Source organism: Mustela nigripes, chromosome 2 (genome assembly GCF_022355385.1).
Source record: "Mustela nigripes isolate SB6536 chromosome 2, MUSNIG.SB6536, whole genome shotgun sequence".
Classification (NCBI taxonomy): domain Eukaryota; kingdom Metazoa; phylum Chordata; class Mammalia; order Carnivora; family Mustelidae; genus Mustela; species Mustela nigripes.
The window spans coordinates 134,255,712-134,273,494 of NC_081558.1; the positions used below are offsets into that span (position 1 = coordinate 134,255,712).

The 17,783-nt window shown below is 34.9% G+C and overlaps 1 protein-coding gene across 9 annotated transcripts in view; it reads left to right on the forward strand.

Moving 5' to 3' along the window:
* Positions 1 to 17,783, forward strand: part of IFT80 (intraflagellar transport 80) — a 113,145-nt gene that overhangs the window by 10,154 nt on the left and 85,208 nt on the right. For 2 of the 9 annotated variants that reach the window (XM_059391646.1, XM_059391645.1), the window contains 5 exons: positions 1,687 to 1,755; positions 3,157 to 3,191; positions 4,365 to 4,445; positions 7,025 to 7,248; positions 16,315 to 16,425. In XM_059391646.1, coding sequence (XP_059247629.1) covers positions 4,411 to 4,445; positions 7,025 to 7,248; positions 16,315 to 16,425 — 370 coding nt within the window. In that variant the 5' untranslated portion in view covers positions 1,687 to 1,755; positions 3,157 to 3,191; positions 4,365 to 4,410. Of the gene's footprint in view, positions 1 to 1,564; positions 1,650 to 1,686; positions 1,756 to 3,156; positions 3,192 to 4,364; positions 4,446 to 7,024; positions 7,249 to 16,314; positions 16,426 to 17,783 lie in introns of all 9 variants that reach the window. The other 7 variants (XM_059391643.1, XM_059391641.1, XM_059391640.1 and 4 more) reach the window with 5 other exon arrangements.

Sequence of the window (17,783 nt, forward strand, 5' to 3'; positions counted from 1 at the left end):
CTCTTTGCCTCCCAGGATCCCATGTGTCAAAAGGCCTTATTTCTCACTGATGTATCTAGACAATGGATTCTTTTTCTCTTTCTCTTTATATATCTCTAGTCCCTTTAAACAAGTCCTACCCAATTAAACCATTCTCTATCCATTTTGTAGTCTCTGCAGTTTTTCCTCATTCAATGAATATTTGAGTGCCTAGCTGTCTTTATCCTCTACTACTATTATTGTCATTATTCTCAGTGATTTAATATCCACAAATCATTCCACTCCATTCCCTGGCCTCTTAGCTCCTTGGCCTCATATACCCACTTTTACAGTCTTTTTTTTTTTTTTTTTAAAGATTTTATTTATTTATTTGACACAGAGAGAGAGAGAGAGAGAGAGAGAGAGAGACTGAGACCACAAGTAGGCAGAGAGGCAGGCAGAGAGAGACTGGGGGAAGCAAGCTCCCTGCCAAGCAGAGAGCCCAATGTGGGGCTTGATCCCAGGGCCCTGAGATCATGACCTGAGCTGAAGGCAGAGGCTTAACCCACCGAGCCACTCAGGCGCCCCGCACTTTCACAATCTTTATCATTACGACCTTATCATTACCAATGTCTACTTCTCTCTCAAAATCTGATATAATTGACACATAATAAAATAAAACTTAAAACTCCAATCTGAATTTTATTTTATTTTAGTTTTTTTTTTTTTTTTAAGATTTTATTTGTTTATTTGACAGAGAGAAAGAGCACAAGCAGGGAGAGTGGCAGGCAGAGAGAGAGGGAGAAGCAGGCTCCCAGCTGAGCAAGGAGCCCAATGCGGGACTTGATCCCAGGACTCTGGGATCATGACCCGAGGTGAGGGCAGATGTTTAACCAACTGAGCCACCCAGGAGTCCCTTACATTTTTTCTTCTTAAGCCCCACAAATGTTGACCTATACTGGACCAAAAACAGCTTATCAGTGATTTTTAGGGGTAAAGGCATAGTTGCTCCCATCATTTTCTCATATAAAATTGCAGAGTAGATCAAGTTAGCTATACTGTGGAGATTTTCTTACTATTATCTCCCCACCTCAGCCACTCCCTCTCCGCAAATACTACTGACTGATCAGCCTTGATGACCATGGCTTTGGGGGGGAAAAAATGCCTCAATGCAGTTCTCAGGAAGCTTTGTACTTCCTCAAATTGGCAATGCTCTAATTCTTCTTTTCCCTTACTCTATTATCCAGTCTCATATTAGAATGCACATATCCTTCATGCAGATGATCTCAGCTAAATTGGACAAAATATCTTTCTGAGCAAGGGAGAATTTTCCCAGTGTTGGAATGCCTTGCTCTGATTCCTTGGCACCAGGTTTCTGAATGGTGGCAGATACCTTTCTTATCAAAACCATATTGCCTTTACTATTTACATGGGATTATAATTTCTTTGGTGAGGAATTATTCCTAATTATCATGGTTTTCAACAATATGAGGTATTTTGATGTAGGATACATCATGCCTTTGTCAAAGATCTTTTAAGTTTCTGATTGCAATTGTATATTCAGATTTTACATGTATTTTCTTATCTATTGTGTTTTCATTTCCAGAAGCACCAATTTGTCTGCCTTTATTGTTTTAAAATCCTTATAAGCTTGGTAAATTTGAATCATTGTGGAAAAAAAGCAGGATTTTGTAAGTACTTTTGCTCTTTTTCCTCCCCTATAATTAGGAGAAGTTCTGATGGAAAGGAGGAAGGAGTTTTGAGAAAGGTGCTGAAGGTGCTCCCAAAGACGAAAAAGTAAGCCCTGGAAGGTGTGCCTCAGAGAGAGCATATTCTTGCTCTGGCTACTATACATAGATTCATACTTTTGAAGAAGGACAGAAATCTCCCTAAATGAACTAACTGGAAAAGAAGTGTTTCTGACCCTGTGGTTTTAACAGTCCCCACCCCCACTCAATCTAACAAATTAATGAGCAGAATAAGTGAAAAAGGTGCTTTGAAATACAGCTGTGTTTAGCACTTTGCTGATCTAAAAGTCTTCTTGGGTTTGGGAGAATGAGAAATTATCTAAGGGAGGTCCACTGAATACTTATCTGTACTCAGCAGCTCCTTTGATGTAGTTAGCAGTAATTTTCTACTGGGCAGAGATATTTTTTCCTTTAATTACACTTTCATTTTTTTTTCTTTTTAAGTTAGTGATATTACTCTGAAAGAATTCTGTAACTATAAATTAGGTTTAGACAATTTAGCAATTTTCTTGTTTATATAAATAAATATATGAGTTATATATATGAGTAATTTATTTTTTAAAAAAATTTTAAAAGATTTCTTTATTTACTTGCGAGAGAGTGAGCAGAGGGAGGGGAGATAAGCAGACTTCCACTGAGTGGGGAGCCTGACCCTAGGCTCAATCCCAGGACCCTGAGATCATGATCTGAACCAAAATCAAGAATCGGCTGCAGGGGCGCCTGGGTGGCTCAGTGGGTTAAGCCTCTGCCTTCAGCGTGGGTCATGATCTCAGGGTCATGGGATCAAGTCCCACATCTTGCTCTCTGCTCAGCAGGGAGCCTGCTTCCTCCTCTCACTGCCTGCCTCTCTGCCTACTTGTGATTTCTGTCTGTCAAATAAATAATCTTTAAAAAAAAAAAGAATCGGCTGCTAACCAGCTGAACCCCCTGGTGCCTAAGAGTAATTTAAAAAATGTTATTTATTTATTTATTTTAGAGAGGGAGAGAGAGAGAGAGCATGTGTACATGCATGAGTGGTAGGGGAGTTTCAGAGAGGGAAGGGGCAGAGGGTAAAGGAGAGAATCTCAAGCAAATTCCCCACTGAGCTTGGAGATCCACCTGGAGCTGGATCTCAGGACCCTGAGATCATTACCTGAGCTGAAATCCAGAGTCAGATTCTGGGGCGCCTGGGTGGTTCAGTTGGTTAAGCAAATGCCTTAGGCTCAGGTCATGATCCTAGAGTCCTGGAATCAAGTCTCACATTGGGCTCCCTGCTCAGCAGAGAGTCTGCTTCTCTCTGACTCTCCCTCTTCTTGTGCTTTCTCTCGCTCTCAAATACATTAAGTCTTAATAAAAAAATAAAAAGGTGCTTAACTGACTGAACCACCAGGTGTTCCAATTTATATATATATTTTTAAGTTTCTTATTTTCATTCCAGTATAGTTAACATACAGGGTTATGTTAATTTCAGATATACAATACAGTGATTCAGCAATTCTGTACACGGTAAGTGTACTCTTTAATCCTCATCACCAGTTTCAAACACAACCCCGCCCCTCATAATCATCAGTTTGTTCTTTATAATTAAGAATCTGTTTCTTGGTCTGTCTCTTTTTTCCCTTTTGTTTGCTTCGTTTCTTAAGTTCCACATATGAGTGAGATCATATGGCACTTGTCTTTCTCTGACTTACTTCACTTAGCATAATACTGTGTAGTTCCATCCATGTTGTTGCAAATGGCAAGAATTCATTCTTTTTTATGGATGATTAATACTTCATTATATACACACATACACACATACACCACCTCTTCTTTATCCATCTGTCAGTTTACACTTGGGCTGCTTCCATAATTTGGCTATTGTAAATAATGGTACAATGAACACAGTGGTACATATTTCCTTTTGAATTAGTGTTTTTGTATTCTTTGGGTAAATATCCAGTAGGGTGTTTCTGGATTGTAGGGTAGTTCTATTTTTAATTTTTTGAGGAAATTCCATTTGATTTTTTTCTTGTGATAACAAGGTTATTTGGGGGAGTATTATTCTTTTTCTATATTTTTATTTGGCAAATTATCATTGCAATTTTTATATAACTTTTATAAGAGATTTATTACCTCTTTCTTAAATAACTCACGTATTTTTCTCATTGCTACTGTGACAACCATAACTGTTGGTCAGTGTATCTATCTCCAACAGAATGTAAACCTCAGACTGATGATGTCATCATAGTCACATGTGGGCTCCAGAATTGAAGCCATTAAAACTAAGGCCTTGATCCCTTGATTAGACCTTGAGAATTTATTGTAATATACCATTCAATAGGACCAATAATGATCTTCCATTAAGGGGTTCCCAGTTTATAGAGTCTTTTGATTTGGCCCTAGAAGAGCTTTTGGAAATTATTTACCTGCTCAGAATTTGTGGTGGTCTGTACTTGTATAATGTTCAGGCAGGCTGTAGAGGACCTCTGGAGTCCCACCCAAGGCTTCCAGTCACTCCTTGGCAGGATTAGCATACTGACTAGTTTTCTTCTTCTTTCCATGTATTTGATGCCAACAGTATTAAAGGTGTTTTGGTGTCCTTAGAGTGCTAAAATGTTTTGTTTGCTTTTATTTTTTGTGTACATGTGTTTGTTTTTAATACAGATTTTATATTTTCCCTCAACTTTTATTTTACAGTGAATACAATCAAATTGCATTTTAAAATTTTGCTGAAAGTGGAGACATGAGACTGAAGATATCTCTTTTAAAAGAACCAAAACATATCCTTTTGATACTTATAAACCTTATTGTGATCATCTATTGTTAAAAGTTTCCTATTTTGTATTCTAGTTATAGAGTGGATTTTTTTATTCTTTTAATGGTAATTTAGCTAAATTGTTTTTGAAATATTTGAGATCATGTGCTGCAGGTAATTTTCCAAAGCAAACTATTTGCTCTAAATCTTACTTTCAAATTCTTATTGACTTTTTTTTTTTTACTCTGTTTAAGTACTGAGCTTAAGTGCATAAAACACAGTTTTTGTTTAGTCTAGTAGGATCCTAAAGAGTGGCTTTTTTTTTTTTTTTAAACCAAGTAACTTCTTTGCTATTGTGATTTAGTATGTTTTCACTGAGTTTTGCTCTGTTTCTTCATACTCATGATAAAGTGGAGTTTAAGCCAGGGAAATCTGAGCAGTGAGACCTTTATTATTTCATGTGGGAAGGTCGTGATTATAAATATTTTCTCAAATGCATGACTCTATATTGTGTTAGCAGGAATACCCAATTATGTATCAGGAGGATATGACAGATCTCTCTACCTTCATCCTTAGTTATTTAGATTAGTGCTTCTGTAAGAATCAACTGTAGACTATTACAGGTCTGTGAAAGGATAAGTACAGAAATTAGAAAGTAAGAGGTAAATTCTTACAGCAATTTGACATTGTCATAACACCCAAATATAAGATCATTTTTCTAATAATTAATTTTTATTTTATCTTATACAGGTTGGAAATAGAGAAAAATGTGGTCCTTCATCAGAGATAGCAAAGCACTGTTTAGATATTTGATCAAATTTTTAAAATTTATACTATCCTGCTTATTTAACCTATTGAGTAAAATAGAATTCCTTTGATTTCTCCTTAAATCCTTTCTACTATCTTTTCAAAGTGTTCTCTCAAGAGTTCATGCCAGGGCGCCTGGGTGGCTCAGTGGTTAAGCTGCTGCCTTCGGCTCAGGTCATGATCTCGGGGTCCTGGGATCGAGCCCCGCATCGGGCTCTCTGCTCAGCAGGGAGCCTGCTTCTTCCTCTCTCTCTGCCTGCCTCTCTGCCTACTTGTGATCTCTATCTGTCAAATAAATAAATAAAATCTTTAAAAAAAAAAATAGTTCATGCCATATACAGTCTTACAGATTTTGACTGTGTCTGTAGTCTGCTTTTACCTTTTCAAGTTGAAGTATAACAGTTTTTTAAACTTTCTTAATCTGTCAGTCCCCTCATTTCTCCCATATTCTTAGTTGACCTGTTAGGCTGAAGATCTATCACACACATCTGTTGTGCACTTACAGCAATTTATACAAGGATAAACTTAATGTTTTTGTTTTGGAATGGTGTGCTGCTTTTGTGTATTTTCTTCCTTTCTTGGTTTTATCTAACATTCTCCCTTCCTAATGTTACGTTTTACCTAACATTATTTAGACCATAGCAATTATATTGGAACAGTTTTTTCAGTAATGGTCTTGTGATATCCAGGTCCTTTTGTTTAGATTATATGTTGAATATTCCAATGCTACTTTGTTATCTGTTTTTGAAGACTCTAAAGTTCTTGCTATAATTTCTCTTTTACCTTTTGGTTATTTGCTTACTCTGTCATTTTGAAATATTAAATCTTAGAACATTCCAGAATAATTATAGCACATTGTTTCTTTTTCCTTGGAGTTTATTGATTGTTCAGAAAAGCCAATAAAAAGCACTAGTGAGAAGAGGAGGAAGTAAAAGGATTATACAAAAATAGCAAGAAAACAACCCAACTAGGAATGATCTGGTAATACAGATAGCCAGATATATGAAAGAGAAAGGTTTCTCTTAAATGACAAACTGAAATGCCTTCTCTATATACACAGTTCTGCTAGGGTAAGCAGCCTGTTCTGATGGAGGAACAGAGGGCTCCTTGAGCACCTCAATTTATAGAAATCCTCCTAATAAATCAGAGGCCGAAAAAATTGGTTAAATAAAGTAGGAATTTTAGGGTTCATATCTTATCCAGTGCTATGCATCATGTAGGTGCAGTAAATTATAATTGAATTGTTTCCTGGGTTTAATGTCAAAAAGTTTGGTAAGATTTTATTTTGGCAGGTAGGCTGTAGGTTTTTTTCTAGGTAAATTGTTATTATAATATGTAATTTAAGCAGGTATTTTCCTGTTAGATTTCGGTCTTCTTTTAACACTTGATTTTTTTAACTTATCAAAATAATACATATTTCTTCTAATATGATATAGATCTATATAGATTTGAAAATTATAATTCATTATTCTCACCTGTCCCCCAGCAGTTTAGTGTATATCCTTTCATACCTTTTGATCTTTAAATGTCTGTGTATCTTCTGGCCTTATTTATGGAATCTTTTGTAACAAAATTTAAAATTTTTCATGTCAGATCTTTCTTTTTTTCCTCTTTTAGCATGTGGATTCTTGCTTTCCATTCTTCTTGCAATTGGTTGATAGATGCAAGTCATGAAATGAAAATGTATTTAGAAACTTGAAACATTTTACTCTATCTTATCTTTTTCCTATAATCTGCATCTGCAAATTATTTTATTATGATTTAAGGTTTTTGTGTGTCTCCTTAACATGGTGATACATCAAGAATTAGTAAGCTGTGTGGGCTGGACTACGGCTGAAGAACTGTATTCATGTAGTGATGATCACCAGATAGTGAAGTGGAACTTGTTAACCAGTGAAACAAGTCAAATAGTAAAGCTTCCTGATGATATTTACCCAATAGATCTTCACTGGTTTCCAAAAAGTTTAGGCATAAAGAAACAAACTCAAGCAGAAAGCTTTGTCCTCACAAGTTCTGATGGTAAGTTTTTAATAAATGTTGTATGCTTATCTTTGTATTTAAAAGACATATTAGTAGTGTGACTTACACTTTTAGTTGTTTTACAGAGCTGATATTTGTAGATCTGCATACCTCTGTCTACACATTTAATCCATATTCTTTGTAGTCATTTGCTTTGTGTATAGGCTATAAAACTGTTGTCATGGGAGAAAGTAAAGCTGGCATATCATGGGATTTGATCTGAGCTTTTAGCTTTACTTTTTCTGTGATCTCACTGAAAATAGTTGTTAAGCTGTTATCAGTTTTGGTTTTGAATTTAACTTTATAACATAACCACACTAAAAAAATACGGACACACAAAAAATATGGGCACAATGCAACATTTAATAAGCTATTTAATATTATCTTTCTTGTCTTTTTTAAAAAATTTTTTTTTATTTATTTGAAAGAGAGAGTGAGAGATCATGAGCAGCGGGGGAAGGGTAGTGGGAGAAGCAGACTCCACGGTGAGCAGGGAGCCCAGTGTGGGACTCAATCCCAAGACCCCAGGATCACAACCTAAGCCCAAGGCAAACGCTTAACCAACTTAGCTACCCTGGCGCCCCTAATATTGTGTTTATTTTCTGTTACATGTTAGTTTCCACTCAACAGAGTTGGAGTTTTGTTTAATTTGACTGTAGCTTTATTACTGGTGAGTAAAAAGCACGATTTTTCTACTTATTGAGGAAATGTTTTTATTTTCATTGAAATAACTTGAACTGCTTTTGTCTGTATTACACTTTACCTACTTTGTCAATTTAAAATACATTCATCAAAAGTAATGGAAACTTATTTGACTAACTTATGCACAGATGGAGTTTTTTGGTTCACCTAACTCTAGGGGTGGACCTTCAAGCATAGCTGCAATTAGGCCCCTGGTCTCATCATCTCTTAGATGGGTTTTCCCTACAAGGTGAGCATGATGGCAGCCAGTAGCTCAAGGCCCATCCATAGAGAAGAAGTGTCAGCAGAGAGTGCTTCCTCAGTATCTCTTGCAGACAAGTTGCAGGAGAATCCTGAGGAAACTTGTGTCCTGTGCTAATGAAAGAATCACTGTAGTCATGGGAATAGGACACTGATTGACTGAGCACAACTGGCCTCAGGCTACCATGGAAAAGTAAAGAGAAAGAGAAGAGGGCTTTTGTAACAAGAATAGGGAAGGGATGTTATGACAAAGTATCAAATCAGATTTCACTTCTTTTACAGACAGAACTTAGGATATTTTTTTTTAACCTTATTTTCTGAATCTTGATTAAGTGAGATGTTGTGTGAAAGTAATTGGACTTAGAAGATTGACTCTGAACCACTGCTAGAATTTGGCTTACCTCAGATGTTAAAATGAAGGGTTGACTTAAAAAAATTTTTTTTAAATTTTGATATAATTTCACATTTGCAGAAAGGTTGTAAGAATTGTAGAAAAAACTCCTGCATATCCTTTATCCAAATTCATTTCCTGTTAACATTTTGCCCCATATATTTTATCATTGGCTTTCTCCCTCTCTCTCCCCCACTTCACTACACATATACACGCACATACACAGACACACATACTTTTTTCCCCCTAAGTATTTAAGGGTCATTTTATAGACATGCAACATGCCCCTTTTACCATAAAATACTTCAGTGCACTTCTCGAGGGTGAGGATTTTCTGTTACATAGTCACAGTACATTCATTGGTCAAAATCAGGAAATTTAACATTGATGTTAAATTGAATATACAGTTAATATTCAAATTTTAACAAGGGCCGTAATAACATCTTTTATAGAAATTTGGTTTTTTCTGGTACAGAATAACCACACTGCTTTTGTCATATCTCTAACCTCCTTTAATATAGTTTCCTCAGTCTTTCTTTTATGATCTTAATAGGTTTGAAGAATACAGATCTGTTTTTTCTTTATAGAATGTCCCTCAATTTGTGTTTGTATGATATTTTCTTATAATTAGATTCAGTGTACACAGTTTTTAGCAGCAGTAGTTAGGGCATCAGATTGCAAGGTTCACGATGCTGGTTTGATCCATTATTGGTGATGTTAACTTTGAATACTTTGTTGGTTTTTCTTTTTTTTAACTTTGATTACTTTGAAAGGTTGTATTCACTAAAGTAATCCACTGTGAAGTTACTATTTTTACCTTTTAATAATTTGTGAACAAATACTTTCAGGCTATGTAAAAATATTCTCTTCCTCCTTAAAATTCTACCTACTATTTTAGCATCTATTGTTGATATTCGGCTGAATCATTTATTATTCACATGGTTGCCAAATGGTGATTTTTTTAATTCCATAATTCCTTCCATATTGATTGGTTGGTATTCTGCTGCACGGAAAAGCCCGTCTTTTCCTACCCATTTGTTTACTTACGTCAGATTAGACTCATAGGTTCTTTATTTTATTTCTGTAATTTTTTTATTTTGTTGTGAAAATTGTCCCAGCTTTGTCTAGTGGAGTCCTATTAAGCCAGCTCCTATGAATTTTTGGGGGTGGGTGGGTGGGATAATGTTTCCTCATCATTTTTTGAGCACTGCTTTGCTGGCACAAGATGTTTCAGTCTTATCTTGCGCTTTCCCAATCCAGCCCCCCAAATTATCCATTTCTCCAAGGAGATCTCTTCTTTTCTTGGTGCTTTCTGGTATTTTAAAAACAATATGAGAGGGGTACCTGGGTGGCTCAGTGGGTTAAGCCGCTGCCTTTGGCTCAGGTCATGATCTCAGAGTCCTGGGATCGAGTCCCGCATCGGGCTCTCTGCTCAGCAGGGAGCCTGTTTCCTCCCCTCTCTCTCTCTCTCTGCCTGCTTCTCTGCCTACTTGTGATCTCTCTCTGTCAAATAAATAATAAATAAAAAAAAATCTTTATTAAAAAAAAAACAATATGAGAATGTTAGCAAGCTCATTTCAATGAGGTGTGTTTGCTTCAAGGTCCTTTCAGAGAGCTAAAAAATGGAATATAAATGTATATTAAAGAACAATTTTCTCTTTCTCCTGTCCTTCCCTTTATTTTCTTTTCTTCCCTTTTCTTTCTTCTACTTCTCCTTCCTTCCTTTCCATACTAAAAATCACGAGTTCATTCTGATGCCACCAATTCAACATCACAGTTGGTTTATTCCAGTCTTTCTTTTTTCCATATTTGGAAACAGTGAGTGAGCTTGGCTCCTATTATTCTCAAATATATTTGCTCACTTGCTCAATTCTGCAGTACAAAGTAAGTTGTTTCAGAATGGCTTATCTATACTACTGCAAAAAACTAGAGTTTAATATTTGTTTACTCCTGTTTTGATCTTTATACTGAATATATGGAGTTAAAGTCCTGTGTTCAATAGTTACTTGCATTTCCCCTTCCTTAACTGTTATGTTATTCACAGTTAAATGTGTTATTTGTGTTTTCTACTTAAGGTTTCCATTGTCTCCCATCCTTGTTGATTTATCTTCTGAATATGTAAAATAGTAACATGACAAAACTATATTAAAGACAAAATTATATTGAAAACCATAGACAAAATACAAAGACAAAACTATATTTAAAAAGCATACTCAGGGGCGCCTGGCTGGCTCAGATGGTTAAGTATCTGCCTTAGGCTCAGATCCTGATCCCAAGGTTCTGGGATTGAGCCCCACACTGGGCTCACAGCTCAGCAGGGAGTCTGCTTCTCCCTCAACCTCTGCCTGTCTCCACTGCTCATGCTCTCTTTCTTGCTGGGTCTCTCTTTCTCAAATGAATAAATAAAATCTTTAAAAAAAAAAAAAAAGCATACTCAGAGCAATGTCACTATTCCTACCCACCCAATCCTATACACCTTATTTCTGTTTACTCCCTGTAGATAAACAGTCTCTTTGGTTCTGGTTTATCCTTCCTGTGTTTCTTTTGGCAAAGTAAACAGATACATGCATATTTTCTCATTTCACCTTTTGTATTACACAGAGGGTGATATACCATATATTTTATTTGCATTTTCCTTTTTAAACTCAGTAGTATATAAAAATTAACTTTCTATCTGACGAATATGGACAATAAACATAATTAGTCTTGATAATTTTTGTTGTCTGAGTGTCTCTCTGAATTAAGATCATTTAATTACACTCAACTAAAAAATATTTGCTTGAGTCTCTATTTCAAATTGGTTTTAGAGAAAATACTTTCTGTGAGGGAAAATATTTTAATGTAAAAATGTAACTTAAAAGATAAATTTGTGAGATTTGTATAAATCTATAAGTATAAATATATTATGACTCTTCAGAGGAAACTATAATGTTCAATATTATTTTTAGGTTCACTCTATTAATAAAACAAATAACATACATGCCACAGCTAGATGTGGGAAATGTGAGAACCAAAGCAGAATAGTTGAATATTTTCTTTTAAGGTAGGATGAGGAGTATCGGGCCTTGTAAAAGAGGGAAAAGTGTGATAGATTGAAGAAAAGAAATGGAAGGATAAGATAGAAAAAGCATCCAGAAATGAAAAAGAAATGTTCAATAAAGAAGAAAGTAGCTGTCAATGGGAGGTAGTCAAGGGCTTTTCTGTCAGATAAACATTTGAAGTTATTTTATGTATCAGAGCTATATTATTTGTTAACCCAATACTTAATACTACTCTGGTTAAAAAAATACATAACATGTGATCTGCCCCGTTAACAAGTTTTTAAATATACAGTGTGGTATTGTTAACTATAAGCACAATATTTGTACAGCATATCTCTAGGACTTTTTCATTTTGTATGATGTTAACCCAATTAAAAAAATTTTTTTTCTTCAAAATTTAATTTACTGCCCAGGAGTTTCTTTTTTCTAGTTGCCACCAACTTTCTCCTCTTGATTTTTCTCCCCCAGTGTTGGCAGAGAAGGGTTGCAGTTTTGGAGTTCTTCTTTCTCTTCCAGTGTTTTTTCATCATACCCCCTCCCTCTCCTGTGTAGTGGTAACATTCCAAAAGAGATCCCTGAGATCTGGTGGTAGGTCCTTAAATATATAAGGCAGACTTTTGCCAAGTGTTTTGTCTTACCAATAATTCTCTCCAACATTACTGCTTTTTGAATATTTCATGCAGCTGTACACTACTTTTTAGAAAAGATATTTGACAATGTATTAAAAGATTTACATTTAAAAAATAATTCAATTATGTAAAATGCATTAGGGGACTTCTGGTGTATAATCTTCTGTAAAACTGTTAAATACTCCTTAAATTATATTTACTAAAAGATGATTTTTTAAATACATTGTATTAGATAGCTTAAAATAGTTCTTTTATTTTCTTAATATGTCTATTTTAAAATCCCACTTTAAAAAGAATTTGTGTGTTCATTTCTTTTATCATAAGTTGGTAGTTGGTTATAGATCTCTGGCTTTTTGCAACCATCTGCCAAATCATTTCTGCTATTAAGCAGTCTGCAAAAGTGCTCGTGTGTCCTTTTTCCTAACACCCTATTCGAGGTCCTTTCATGTTTCCATGGACATCTGCTAAGGCATTTCTAACTTTAAGAAATGTGTTTTATATAATTTTAATGTTTCCTCTGTTCTTTTTCTCTTTTATAACATATCCCTCTTTTTAAAAAGTCTTTTTTTTTTTTTTTAATGAGCAAAAGGTTAATTTTTCACCTTAGGAATTAAATATCCAAATCTGCTTTTTTGTTCAATAAATTAATAATTAATATAACCATATTGACTATATTCTCTTCTCTACCCCAGCCATAGCAAATAATTAGAAATAAATTGATCTGCATTTGGGTCTTGCATTTTGAAAAGATTATAGAAAATTTGGAGAGAAGAAAGAAAATAGTTAAATGGATAATTATGTGCTTAAAAATATTTGTGATGTGGGGGCACCTGACTGGCTCAGTCAGTAGAGCTTGTGACTATTGATCTCAGGGGGCTGGGTTCAAGCCCCGCATTGGCTGTGGATCCTACTTAAAAATTGTTTTTTTTTTTTTTAAATGAAAAAATAAAAATATTTGATATATATATAGTTTTATATTTTTGGTTTATTCTGGGTGTGCTATTCTTATAATCTCTAATCAGACAAAATACAAAGGCCAAAGATTTATTGAGTACCAAATCTATGCAAAGAGCTGACCCTAGTTTGTCCCAGTATATATCTTTCTATGTGAGGTCATAGGAAGCAAGAATAATTTTAGCACTTGTCAGAAAATCAGTATTAGGTATTTTAGGATAAGAAATATCAATAATCTAAATACATAAAATTTCTCAAATACAGAATAGATTGAAAGGAAATGTCTGGATCCTTCATTTCTCGTTTGAGAGATATTTGGTTAATCTCTTTGGTGATGGATTCATGCATTAGATGCAACAGTTTATATGCAATATATATTGTGATATATAATATGCAATATAATATATATCATAATATATTATATATGCAATTATATGTAATTATGTTTATTACATGGATATTCTGTGTTAGGAAATGTGCTAACATTTAGTGAGAACAGATCTCAATAAAGTAAACAATGACCACAGGATTAGCTTTCCACTTACTGTATATCATCTTTACAGTTTCCTCTTGAGATTTTTTCCCCCACCTTTTCTCTGTAAAGCAACTGATTAAAAAAAGCATATCCCAGTTAATTTCAAGTTAGTTTAATGAAGAGAATAATAACAGTTGAATTTAAAGTAATTTTATTACATTCAAAAATGACCTAGCAATAAAAAGTTAAAAGGAAAGGTATGGGGAAAAATAGTTGCTGCTGGTGGGTAGTTAGATGAAGGAAAAGGGTAGCTTTTTTTAGGCCTAAAAAATGAATGGTGAGAAAAGAAAGCTATTAGATGGAATGAGAAAAAAAGAAAAAAAAGAATGTCAGTGTAGTTTTTTCTTTTTTTTCTTTTTTTTTTTTCAAGTTGGGAGATGGTTACCTAGTTGGTCAAATTTAACAAGTGCTGATTATGTAAAAGCACTATTGCAAATAAAAATATGTAAGACATGGCCCCCTGCCCTTAAAGAGATCACAGCCCAGTAAAAAAATGCTGTAACAGAGCTGCAAATAATGCTCACAGTGTAAAAAAGACGGAATTACTTTGTTGGTAAAAAGGGGTAGATGGTTAGTGAAGTAACCACAGGGTGCTAGGTGTTAAGTGTTTCAAAGCCATCTGTATTAGAGTTTCCCAGAGAAATGTCTTAAAGCCATCTCAAGCATCTGACTTAGATATATAGATATATAGTTATTTATTTTAAGATTTTATTCATTTATTTGAGAGAGAGAGCATGAGCAGAGAGAGGCAAAGCCAGAAGCATATGCCCCCACACTGAGCAGAGAGCCCATCATGGGCCTTGATCGAAGGACCCCGGAATCATCACCTGAGACGGAGGCAAACACTTAACCTACTGAGCCACCGAGGTGTCCCTGACTTAGATATATTTTTAGTAAATTGTTAATATTATGACAGTCTGGAAAAGCCTTCAGTTAAAAGTGTATTCAAAATAAATTCTATGACGCCAAAATTTGATTAGCCACATGGTTTTTTTTTACTGTAAGATAGATGACTGATGATAGATTGATTTGTGGGAAATTTCTAATTTTACTGTACTTAATTATTATGAGCTATGTATTACTAGATTTTATGATTATTCAAACCCACATTATTTCATGATCTTCTCTCAGCTTTTTTAAAAAAAGATATTTATTTATTTATTTATTTATTTATCAGCAAGAGAGAGCACAAGCAGGGGGAGTAGCAGGCAGAGGGAGAAGCAGGCTCCCCGCTGAGCAGGGAGCCCCATGCGGGGTTCATTCGGAAGATCCTGAGATCATGACCCAAGTTGAAGGCACTGATGGAGCCACGTGGGCACCCCTTTTTCTTAGCTTTCTGTAATACTTTATTCTTTGCACCGTTGATTTGTCCCCTTGATATTTCTTAGGTACTTTAAAGTTGTAAGTTTAAAAAGTTGTGCTTTTTACCTATATATGTGTGAACTTTTTGAGAATAGCAATCTGGTAGCCTGCTCCTTTTTGTCTAGCTAGTGCCTGGCACAGTGTAAAATTGTATGAGGCAAGTATTTTAAAATTTGGAATTATCGATTGTTAAATTAAGTAAACAACAAGGCCATTAAACAGAGGGGGCTCCATGCCTTTGGCCAGCATGAGCAAACCAAAATCTGTCTGTAAACACGTCAAGGTTTTGAAATTAAAACCTAAGGATAATCAGTCACAAACAGCCAACTAAGCCATAGGCTATAGCCAATCAATAATTTCCTCACTTTGTTTCTACCTTTGCTCTATAAAAGTCTCTGCCTCAGCTCCTGCTGGTGAAACATACTTTACCACTTTTGGTTTAGTGCAACCCATTTGGAAGACTTTTGCTCAAACTCTTAAAATTTTTTGTCAGACCTCAGTTTTTTTTTTTTTTTAATTTTTTTATTCTTAGAGAGAGAAGAGGGGAGGAGCAGAGGGAAGGAGAAAAAAATATATGTATATTTTATTTTTTATATATTTTTTAATGAGAGAGCTGGGAAGGAGGGGAAGAGAGAGAGAATCTTAACAGACTTCATGCCCAACATGGAGCCGGATCTTATTGCCCTGAGATCATGACCTGAGCTGAAAACAAGAGTCAGATACTTAACAGACTGAGCCACATCAGTGCCCCTGCTTCAGTTTATTTTTTAATAAACTGTTCTGGTTTTTTGACTGTCCTGGTTCCTATCTTCTATACCTTTTCAAGCTTTTCTATAGCCTGCAAAAAGTAAAAAAAAAAAAAAAAAAAGTAAGGCCACAAAACTCTGCTTAATTAGAAGGTTTTCTTGACATTTCTTTTGGCCCCCTTTGACCCAGTGGAGTTCTATTGTCCCTCTCATCTATCATAGCATCGTATAATACTTCTATTATATCACTTGTTTCAGTGTTTTATAATTTCATTTTTGTGCCTATTTTCCAATAGATTTGTTTTTTCTTTGGGAGCAGGAACAATTATTTGAGTAGGAATATTATTTGTCCTTATGTCTCCAGTGCCTAGCACTGTGCTAACTAGTCTAGGAGAAGGTACCTGTTTAAGAGATATTTATTGATTGAGTAAATTCAAATAGATTTCTCAAGTTTAATTTCTTTTAGGTAAATTTCATCTGATTTCTAAGTTAGGAAGAGTGGAAAAAAGTGTAGAAGCTCACTGTGGAGCAGTTCTTGCAGGAAGATGGAATTATGAAGGAACAGCATTAGTTACAGGTACGTTGTCTGCAAAAATGATGTTATAAATGAACTGTTTAAAGAAAAATTTTCACAGAATCAGGATATTTTCTTTAGTAATAGTGTTTTTCATTGTCCAAGAGCAAATAATTGGCACAGCATTGAACTAGGCTTCTAGAAATGTTATGATTCAGAATGTCATTTTATTAGATTTCATATATGACTTACAGACAATATTTTTATCAAGGATTTTGAAATGGTCACTTATGGGGTAAATAAAAGTTGTAATTCTTTAACATGTTAAAATTCAAAATATTTAATTGAACTTTACCCCCATTCTTTCACTCTCCCATTTCCTGCCCTATTCTCATAAGCATTCTCATCTTCATCTATGCTATTAGCTAGCTAATGATGTCTAAAAATTACCCCAAAAGGTAATGGCTTAAGATAGTAAACATGTATTATCTTATAGTTTCTGTAGATCAGGGAACAATTTAATTTAGCTGGGTGGTTCTGTCTCAGACTCAAGACGTTGGATAGGGCTGCAGTCGTGTGAAGACTTGATTGGGGTTGGAGGTTCTGCTTCCAAGATGGCTCACTCATATGCTCTTGGCAAGAGATCTTAGTTCTCTTCTCCTTAGCAGGAGGCCTTGGTTCTTAAAAGGGCTTCTCCATAGGGCTGCTTGAATGGTCTAACAACATAATTGCAGGCTTCATAAGGGAGTGATCTGAGAGAGAAAAATGATAGGTATAATATATTTTATGACTCACCCTTGAAAGTCATACTCCATCATTTCTACCATATCCTATTAGAAGCAAGTCACTAAATGTAGCCCAAAGAAGAGAAATTAAGCTCCACCTATCAAAAGGAGGAATAACAAAAAGTTTTTGGATATGTAATCAAACCACCCACCTATCCTCTAGACTTTCTGTAGGGCTTTGTTCAGTGGATTGTTTCCTCTCCTGCCTATTTTTTTAACTTGTCCTTTTCCAGTGGTTTCTTTTTCAGCATATAAATATGTCCAGATGTCATCCATCTTGAAAATTGAGAAGAAATGGAATAAAAATTCTGCCTTTAACAAATGATTCTCTCTAGAGAATTTTCTTTCTTTCTTCTTTTAAGCAAGTTGTTCAAAAGAAAAGTCTACTACATCACTCAATTCAGTCCCCAGCTCACTGAAATTTGCCTGCAACTCTTCTTATTGCAAGGAAAGCACTTTTCTTTGAATTCTAGGATGGAGATTTCAGTGAAAATGAAAGCACTAGTTGAATAATATACTGACAAATCTCCTAAGATTAAAGGAAAAAAATAAACTTTTTGACATGGAAGTTAGGAGAATCTGATAAAATTTTTTCAAAGTAATTTCAATTTAAATTTTATAGTTATGAAACACTGT